The sequence below is a fragment of the Sander vitreus genome, chromosome 8 (genome assembly GCF_031162955.1).
Source record: "Sander vitreus isolate 19-12246 chromosome 8, sanVit1, whole genome shotgun sequence".
Taxonomy (NCBI): domain Eukaryota; kingdom Metazoa; phylum Chordata; class Actinopteri; order Perciformes; family Percidae; genus Sander; species Sander vitreus.
In genome coordinates, this window is record NC_135862.1 from 3235633 (window position 1) to 3246102 (window position 10470).

The 10470-nt window shown below is 42.1% G+C and overlaps 1 protein-coding gene across 1 annotated transcript in view; it reads left to right on the plus strand.

The window, feature by feature from the left end:
- The first annotated feature begins 3919 nt into the window (after positions 1 to 3919).
- The window catches only part of LOC144521652 (voltage-dependent calcium channel subunit alpha-2/delta-4-like), a 113201-nt gene continuing 106650 nt past the window's right edge, over positions 3920 to 10470 (plus strand). The window contains exons 1-2 of the mRNA XM_078256209.1: positions 3920 to 3996; positions 4129 to 4254. Of these exons, the coding sequence (XP_078112335.1) occupies positions 3920 to 3996; positions 4129 to 4254 (203 nt within the window). The remainder of the gene's footprint in view (positions 3997 to 4128; positions 4255 to 10470) is intronic.

A 10470-nucleotide genomic window follows, 5' to 3' on the forward strand; every position in this document is an offset into this window, starting at 1 on the left:
TTCATCCAGAAAATAATCCACACATTAATCTATGAAAGTAATCGTTAGTTGCAGCCATAGATAGATAGACAGACAGACAGATAGATAGATAGATAGATAGATAGATAGACAGACAGACAGACAGATAGATAGATAGATAGATAGATAGACAGACAGATGCAGCTTTGAGCATTTATGACTAGATAAAAGAAAGAAATATATATATATATATATATATGATTTTTTTAAATATTATTATGCTGATTTCTGTAGATGTGCAGACCTTGTGTGTGTCTGTGTGTGTCTGTCTGTGTGTGTGTGTGTGTGTGTGTGTGTGTGTGTGTGTGTGTGTGTGTGTGTGGTACTCTAACCATGTGATTTACTCCCGGCTCTCTGACACTGTTACCAGACACCTTGAGGACCTGGAACCCACCTCTCACACACACACACTCAGACACATACACAGACAGACACACACACACACACACACACACACACACACACACACAGACACACACACACACACACACACACACACACACACACACACACACACACCCACACACACAGAGACACACACACACACACACACACACAGAGAGAGATCTGAGAAGTCCGAGTGAAGAATGTGCTGGTGTCAGTTGTAGGTCAAAAGATGAGTTAACTTCATGACCAGGATCATAAAAATCATTTCATAACTTCTGTTCTCATGAGAGTAAATGCAAACATACACATAATACATGTTACCTATAGATTTAATATAGGTATTCATATGTAACCACAGTATGTAAGCCCATGTAAATATCAGATGTGCTCCCTCTAGTTCTGGTTTTGAATCTAGGCTAAAAAGCCATTTTCACTCCCTGGCCGTTCTAACACACCAATCTCTCAACCTGTTATCATTTCTATTGTTCTGTATTTTTTAATTGCTGCTATTTGTTGTCGTTGGGATGATCTATTTGTGCTTTCTTTCTACTTTTGGTTTCTACATTTCAGTGTTCTTTTATACAGCACTTCAATTTACCTACTTACTTACAATAATGTACAGAATAAATACACGCACCATATTCCTAACTGATTCCTGTTCTTAGTACATGTAAACATGGAGGATTTGTCACGTTTGAAGTCATTCACAAACTGTGTCTCCATGACGTAGTTTATCCACCAGAGAGCGCTGAGACCTTATTATGATGGCTTTCCAAAGTCCTGCATTGGTTAGTTGGAGCTCTGATCAGTAATACAATTCAATTAATAGTGTTATAAATCACTGAAAGGGACAGTTATGCCGGACAAATACTTTTACTTTAATTCTGAATAAATCAAATCTTAAAAGCGGGACTTATACTTGTAGCAGAGTATTTTACAAAATGGTAATGCTACTTTTACTTAAGTAAATATCTGAGTACTTCTGAGATGATGACGTACTGGATTTAGTGTGTGTGTGTGTGTGTGTGTGTGTGTGTGTGTGTGTGTGTGTGTGTGTGTGTGTGTGTGTGTGTGTGTGTGGGTGTGTGTGTGTGTGTGTGTGTGTGTGTGGGTGTGTGTGTGTGTGTGTGTGTGTGTGTGTGTGTGTGTGTGTGTGTGTGTGTGTGTGTGTGGGTGTGTGTGTGTGTGTGTGTGTGTGTGTGTGTGTGTGTGTGTGTGTGTGTGTGTGTGTGTGTGTGGGTGGTACTGGTGTGATTTACTCCCGGCTCTCTGACACGGTTACTAGATCCTCCATGACACCTTGAGGACCTGGAACCCACCTCATCAGCACCTCACGCACACACAGACACACACACACACACACACTCAGACACAGACACACACACACACTCAGACACACACACACACACTCAGACACACACACACACACTCAGACACAGACACACACACACACACACACCGATCTGAGAAGTCCGAGTGAAGAATGTGCTGGTGTCAGTCGGTGGTCAAAGGATGCGTTAACTTCATGACCAGGATCATAAAAATCATTTCATAACTTCAGTTCTCATGAGAATAAATGCAAACGTAGACATAATACATGTTACCTATAGATTTGTGTCTGTCTGTCGGTCTATCTCCGTGTGATTATTTGAGTTTTAGACTTTTAAAATGAAGGCTGAAAACTGAAAAAAGGTGGGAATGCATTTTGTAGGTCCTCACAAGCAGCTTTGGAGTGTTACTGCTGATAGTTGCACGTGACGCCTGTGAACACCAGAGGGGGCCGTTGAGCCGTCAGTGTTCAGCTCTGCAGACACAACACGGCAGGAACAGGTGTTAAAGAGTTGGGATAATCCTTTAATCATAAATATCCCCATCCTCCATTCTATGATGATTTATTATTTCGAGGTTTTATTTTTATTTTTTTCAGCCTTTATTTTGATAGGACAGCAGAAGACATGAAACTTGAGAGAGAGGGGGGGATGACATGCAGCAAAAGGGCCACAGGTCGGAGTCAAACCCGAGGCCCTCTGCGACGAGAAGTAAACCTCTATATATGGGCGCCCGCTCTACCAAATGAGCTATCCGGGCGCCCGTTTCAAGGTTTATTGAAGACACACAGGACGTCACATTGGGTTTCGGTTTGTAATTGTTGGATGAGTTTTGGTATCTGTAACACACTGTTTTGTCACGTGCTGTATCGACACACATAAGAACTGACCCTTCGCTAAGCCCCGTCCTCCTTAGTTGCTGTTGCTACGCCTGACAAGCTTTCGTGCCTGGCACGTCTGTTACAGTATGTATGCACCGGTGTCAGACATTACCAAGGAGATAATTAGTCATTTTTGGCGAACAGGTAAAATATCAGACCAACTCCCCAAAAAGGTTTTGCACCTTTAAAACAACATCACACCACTTCTTCCTTTGTTCTGAGAAACAACTCACATTATTCAGAAAGTGTAAACACAAGTCGTCGTTGGAACAAATAATCACCTTTCTGCCGACGACACCTCCGAGTGTTTCTGTGCAGCAGCTGCTGATTATGATAATGAGGATGAAGAGCAAGGATGGTGCTGAGCTGTGATTGGTCAACAGCTTTGCCTCTAATTAGGTTTTTATCAGATTAAATGGAGGGTCCTCCTGGTCGATCTGGTCCAGAGTGTAGGCTGAAACCTGTGTGTGTGTGTGTGTGTGTGTGTGTGTGTGTGTGTGTGTGTGTGTGTGTGTGTGTGTGTGTGTGTGTGTGTGTGTGTCTGAGTGTGTGTTCAGCTATCAGTTAATTCAATTAATTATTATGTGCACAGGATTGTGTGTGTTTGTTATTTCTGTGTTAATATTCAGCTCGTTGTCTATGTGTGTGTGTGTGTGTGTGTGTGTGTGTGTGTGTGTGTGTGTGTGTGTGTGTCGGGGCATCATGTCACTGTTGGCCGCTCGCCCTCTCTCTCTGTCTCTCTCTCTCTGTTTCTCTCTGGGGTTTCTTTTCTTTCGGTTGCTCTGATTGGTCGCAGGAAAGCCTGTCATCAGAAATCACTCTAATCCTCTTAGATAAAACAGAGCCCTCGTCCAATCCCTCCCATCCACATCTCTCTCTCTCTCTCTCTCTCTCTCTCTCTCTCTCTCTCTCTCTCTGTCTCTCCATTGGGAAGAGGAGTTTTTAATCCAAGTGGATTACGTTGCAAATTGGGTGACAGTGGAGGCGAGCGGCTGCAAAATCTGCTGCAGACTGCCGGCTTTATGTCTTCCTAAATATCTGCAAAGTGGAGAAATTAACCCACTAACCGGCCCTGGCTTCAACCTGGAAGAACCTGGAGCAGGTGCAGAGGAATCCTTCCGATGGAGTCTCTGACATGGACTCATTTTCTTTAACCTCAACAGTTTCTTCTTCCTATTCGTGCACCAACACTTGATTATAAATATCTTGTCAGTTTGTCCTGATCGACTTTAAAAGTCATTCACAATCTCTCTGGAAGTTCCTTTTAAAGAAGATGAGAAGCTAAAACAGGAATCGGTCGAGAAGATGCCGGCAGCAGGACGGGTTTATCCAGACATGACGGAGAGAGTTCAGGGTCCAAAGCTCGCCACCGTGACCCCCACGTTCGTCTTCTGTCTTTAGCCACCATGAGGAAGCCGTTTCCTACAAACTCTTCATGAACCTCTCGAACTTTCAGAGCTGATCCGCGTCTGTGTAAATTGCCGCCAATATTTCAGAGTTTGAGCCGCGAGGAGCTTGGCGTCGGGAGTTGAAAGCGGGATGGCGGGACAGACGCCGGGAACGAGGAAGCTTCTGAGGATTCTGGGATTTTTCTGCCTGTGGATTACAGCTCAGGCTCAGATGAAGATCCCACCGGAGACGTAAGTGCTCTTCACTTCTTCTGCTGGATCTCAGCTCCCTTTTGTCTTCCACCTGCTGCAGGAGAATCATGATCCCATTAAACCCCTTAAACAAGCATGGTCCTCCGTTTTCACCCTGAAGTACCTTAAGGTTGAAAGGGTTTTTATTAAGGGTGCAGCTCTCCGTCTAATAGAAATCTTCTAGATACCTTGTGCATTGGGTCATTTGAAACACATATTTGGTATCTTTGCAAACATTTGGATCTCCAGAAAGAATATAAAATGTGCGAGTTGGCTGCACAGCATGATTTTTTTTCTCTTGTAGGTAATCTTCGTTATGTGCTGCCAACATGGATTCATTCATTGTACTCATAACACGTAAAAACACGTAATTTCCTGAATTTATTATGATTCAGTATATTTAAAATCGGAGCGATGATGGCTGTAATATTCTTGCTCTTCTGTGACGAGGCACAAAGTGAAAATTAAACTGCATTTCTTTGATATATCTGCTCTTTAATTCACTTGCCCTGAGTTCCCAAAAAACCCAAAGGGAGAAATGGTGTCATAATGGGACGCCCGTGTCTATGCACTAATCCGTCTGAATACCGTTAGTGGATTTACCCTGCAGAGATCTGAGGAGCAGTTAACCATAGTCCTCAGAAATCCAGTTTAAAATACCAGACTGATCTCATGAAGTGGCGTGTGTATGACACGCCAATTCGTATGCCATTATTGGCGTGTTATCAAGACGCATACTCGCTTTTTAGCATATTTATCAACGCCGTTTAGCCAGAGAAAATCCGCGTAGGGAGGTTGGTCGGGGGGGAGGATGGGTCAAACACAGGACTTTCACCCAGGAGACCGGGTCACGTCCCGCGTGTCACGTTTCCTAAACTCAACCGTCGCTTTCTTCTCGCGATATCACGCCACGTTGCGTGTATGTTTACGTCCGCTGTGTACAGCGTAGACATACACGCAGATAGCTCAAAATGCGTACAGATAACACGCCACTATTTTACTTTATGAAGTTTTTTAACATTAATATGAGCTCCCCCAGCCTGCCTATGGCCCCCCAGTGGCTAGAAATGGTGGTAGGTGTAAACCGAGCCCTGGGTATCCTGCTCTGCCTTTGAGAAAATGAAAGCTCAGATGGGCCGATCTGGAATCTTCCCTTTATGACGTCATAAGGGGAAAGGTTACCTCCCCTTTCTCTGCTTTGCCCACCCAGAGAATTTGGCCCACCCATGAGAGAGAGAGAGACATCATGGCTTTCAAACGAGCGAAGTGGCAGTTGGTCAAGGCCACACCCCTCCACCTTACCCCCCTCTCTCCTCCTCAATAAAATTTAAAGCTACAGACACAGAAATGTCTCATCCTAAGGAAAGCTCATTGTGGGACTGGCTCTAGTGGCTGTAATTCTGCACCAAGGCTGAATTTAGGGAAAGAGACTTCAGATACAGTATTAGGGGACCACTAAGGTCTATATAAAAGAGACTTCAGATACAGTATTAGGGGACCACTAAGGTCTATATAAAAGAGACTTCAGATACAGTATTAGGGGACCACTAAGGCCTATATAAAAGAGACTTCAGATACAGTATTAGGGGACCACTAAGGCCTATATAAAAGAGACTTCAGATACAGTATTAGGGGACCACTAAGGCCTATATAAAAGAGACTTCAGATACAGTATTAGGGGACCACTAAGGCCTATATAAAAGAGACTTCAGATACAGTATTAGGGGACCACTAAGGTCTAAATAAAGAGACTTCAGATACAGTATTAGGGGACCACTAAGGTCTAAATAAAAGAGACTTCAGCTACAGTATTAGGGGACCACTAAGGTCTAAATAAAAGAGACTTCAGCTACAGTATTAGGGGACCACTAAGGTCTATATAAAGAGACTTCAGATACAGTATTAGGGGACCACTAAGGTCTATATAAAAGAGACTTCAGATACAGTATTAGGGGACCACTAAGGTCTATATAAAAGAGACTTCAGATACAGTATTAGGGGACCACTACGGCCTATATAAAAGCATCAAAAAAGCAGCAAGTCATAGGACCTTTAAGAAACTGGGCGTGTAAGTAACCTGATTGGTCTGATACTACATCGGACTACAAACGGACTGCAAACGGTAACCAGATTAACAGATTCTGGCTTCTGTTTATTTAGATTAACGTTACAGCACCAGTTTGTTTACGTTGTCTCTTACTCCCCTGCCGGGGCTCAGCCTGTCACCTGCTGTCAGTCAAACATAGCTCAAACAAAGACAGGTTTTAATGAGGGAGAATCAATCAGTTGATCCCAGCATCAACATTGAGCCAATAAAACATTTCATATACAGCTCATGCAGATCATTTAAAGATTATTATCATGTTGTTATTATCCTATTTCTTCATGCAGCAGATGGTCTTCTCTGTGGTCTGGTTTGTTTACAGTAGAGTAGTCTATATTCTTGACGTTCCACTTCCGGGATTGCGCCGTTGTTGTTGTTTAGGCCGGATATCCATTACCTTGGGCTTCCTTTGTGTTGGCGTTCTGGAATCTGTCAGATCTAGACTATCTGTCCAATCTGAGTTTTCTGTCGCACGACTAAAACTACTTTTGAACGTACACACGTTCCACCAAAACAAGTTCTTTCCGAGCCTATTTAGCAGAGGCACCGTGGCTTTTCTCCGGTGCTTAGCACCGTCCAAGACGATTGGGATTGGTTTAAAGAAATGCCAATAAACCAGAGCACGTTTTCCTCCCACCCCAAAATGCTGTGTGGACTAACCAGACCTTCCTCCAGCGTGCTTTGGAGGAGGGTCTGGCAAAGCGAGACTGACAGAGTAGTGCTTCCCGATATCGATTCCGATACCTGAACTTGATACCAGTGTGTCATATATTTTGCTACTACTATCCCTGTATGGATGATATGATGTATAACAGCTGTATACTACTATCTCTGTATGGATGATATGATGTATAACAGCTGTATACTACTATCTCTGTATGGATGATATGATGTATAACAGCTGTATACTACTATCTCTGTATAGATGATATGATGTATAACAGCTGTATACTACTATCTCTGTATAGATGATATGATGTATAACAGCTGTATACTACTATCTCTCTATGGATGATATGATGTATAACAGCTGTATACTACTATCCCTGTATAGATGATATGATTTATAACAGCTGTATACTACTATCCCTGTATAGATGATATGATGTATAACAGCTGTATACTACTATCTCTGTATAGATGATATTATGTATAACAGCTGTATACTACTATCTCTGTATGGATGATATGATGTATAACAGCTGTATGCTACTATCTCTGTATGGATGATATGATGTATAACAGCTGTATACTACTATCTCTGTATGGATGATATGATGTATAACAGCTGTATACTACTATCCCTGTATAGATGATATGATGTATAACAGCTGTATACTACTATCTCTGTATGGATGATATGATGTATAACAGCTGTATACTACTATCTCTGTATAGATGATATGATGTATAACAGCTGTATACTACTATCTCTGTATGGATGATATGATGTATAACAGCTGTATACTACTATCTCTGTATGGATGATATGATGTATAACAGCTGTATACTACTATCTCTGTATGGATGATATGATGTATAACAGCTGTATGCTACTATCTCTGTATAGATGATATGATGTATAACAGCTGTATACTACTATCTCTGTATAGATGATATGATGTATAACAGCTGTATACTACTATCCCTGTATGGATGATATGATGTATAACAGCTGTATACTACTATCTCTGTATAGATGATATGATGTATAACAGCTGTATACTACTATCCCTGTATGGATGATATGATGTATAACAGCTGTATACTACTATCCCTGTATGGATGATATGATGTATAACAGCTGTATACTACTATCTCTGTATGGATGTGATATGATTTCTATCTTTGTTGTCGGTCTGGCTCTGGGTAAACTCTTTGTGAAACATGAACAAACACAAACGATGGACGCCCCAGAACTTTCTTGTAATATCCAGTTTGACAATGAGTCATAACGGAAGAAAAGAGCAATTACTACTTTTAGTAATTAAATTATCTTCGGGGCTAAATTATGTGGTATCAGATCGGTGCATAAACTCCAGTACTTGTACCAGTACCAGTCTTTTAGGCAGTATCGGAGGCTTTTCCGATACTGGTATCGGTATCGGAACATCTCTAGTTAACAGTCACACTAACGCGTCCCTGGTAGTTGCACTGGGCCGCTCCCAGTGTGTCAATCTGTGTGGATGTTTGTTGAAAGCTTATAGAAAACAGTCCTGATTGGACTTGTTCCAGATGAATTAAGCTCCCAGAGTTTTCACGACGTCCCTGAGGGAATACGTTTTCCCTCAGGACTCTGAAATGTGCTCTGCTCCGTTTCTGTCGACTGATCATATTTCATGGGTCACCTGAAATGTTTCCTTTGCTCCTCGTTGTCATGAAAGCACTGGAAACAGCTGTCGGCGTGTTGTTTGAAGTGCCCATATTATGAAAAAAATCACTTTTTCTGGGATTTGGGGTGTTATTTTGTGTCTCTGGTGCTTCCACACGCATACACACTTTGAAAACAAACCCATCCGTGCTGTTCTGAGTGAGATACGGTTTCTGAATGTGTCCTGCCTTCAGTCTCCGGGTGAGCTGGTCAACATCTGCACGGCTGTCTACGTCACTAGCCGAAACAAAGGGGCTAACCATAGTTCGTTCTCAATGGCAAAAGCCTGCTACAACACACACTAGTTCACCATAATCTACAAAAGAACTACACACAAAGTTGGAAGTGCACCCTCGTTTAGAAGAAGTCTCCCAGCTAATCCTGCCTTGTACTACTGAAGTTGGAGAAACAGCTAGCTAGCTCATGTAGTCCTTACCTAGCTACTGAACATGTAGTCCTTACCTAGCTACTGAGCATGTAGTCCTTACCTAGCTACTGAGCATGTAGTCCTTACCTAGCTACTGAGCATGTGCAACTGCCAACAAAGATGTTCCAGCAGTGAGAGGTCTCACTCTGTAGCTAAAACAGAGACCTGAACACAGGGTGAAAAGAGGAGCTGCAGTAATGTGCAGTACAACAAAAATATGGTTTTTCTGAAAAGAAGAACGACGAAATGAGAACATCCAAAGAGCAAGTTAATGCACCATTGGCCTTGTCAAAAGTCTGCGCTCTCCAAGTGCCATTCTAGCTAAGACTTGTTTCTTGTCAGCTGAAGCTAAAAAAACAAAAGAATATCTTATGAAAACGACACTACTCTGACTACAAAACGGATTTCAAACAGAAACCAAAATGCTTCCGATTCCAAAATCGTGTCCTACAGATGCCTACAGATCTGTCTCTGTTCATAGAGATTAATGTCTCTGACCAATATAATACAACACATCTTCTTTGTGGCGTCCGTTGTTGTTTCCACATTACAACTTAAAGCTCATGAACACACCACAGTCGTAAGCACAACTTTGCAACTAGAACCATCCGAGGAGCACGTGAATGCACCATTGGCCTCGGCGGAGGTCTGCGCTCTCCGTGTGCCATTCTGTAGTTCAGACTTGTTTCATGTCAGCTGAAAGACAAAGTTGCCTTGCAACAAGTTTAAAGGAACACACCGACTTATTGGGACTTTGTCTTATTCACAAAACAAAATGTCCCACGTACCGTCCCGGTCGGGACCGGACAAGTGGGAGGCGGAGTGCACCGTGTGCAAAGCTGGCACATATGTTTCAGTGTCTTTATTATTCATCTTATTACATTGAAAAGGTATTAAGAGATATTTTGTTGAAGCTGGATTTTCTAACACAGAAGAGGTCATATTTAGAACATTTTTTCATGTTATTTATTTTAAAAGAGAGCTATTATTTTGTTACAGCTTTTTACAGATTATCATTTCATTTTATTACAGAAGATATTTTTCGCACCATTGAGGCATTAATAAAGCATGTTCATTAACCTCTGAGAAGCCTGTGTCTTTTTTTTTTTGGAAATCAAAATATGGTCACCCTAGAATAAGCTAAAGTCAGAATAAGTCAACGTGCTCCTTTAATAATCTATTTCAAATGGTGCTTCACGAGATTGTTTCTCAAAATGTTTGTGACTTTTGGGGCTTCTGTTGGTCATTTCTGACACAGATTTGGAGTTTCAGGTGGCGCCTGTGTGTTTTCCTGTATTACGTCACTGCTGCGGC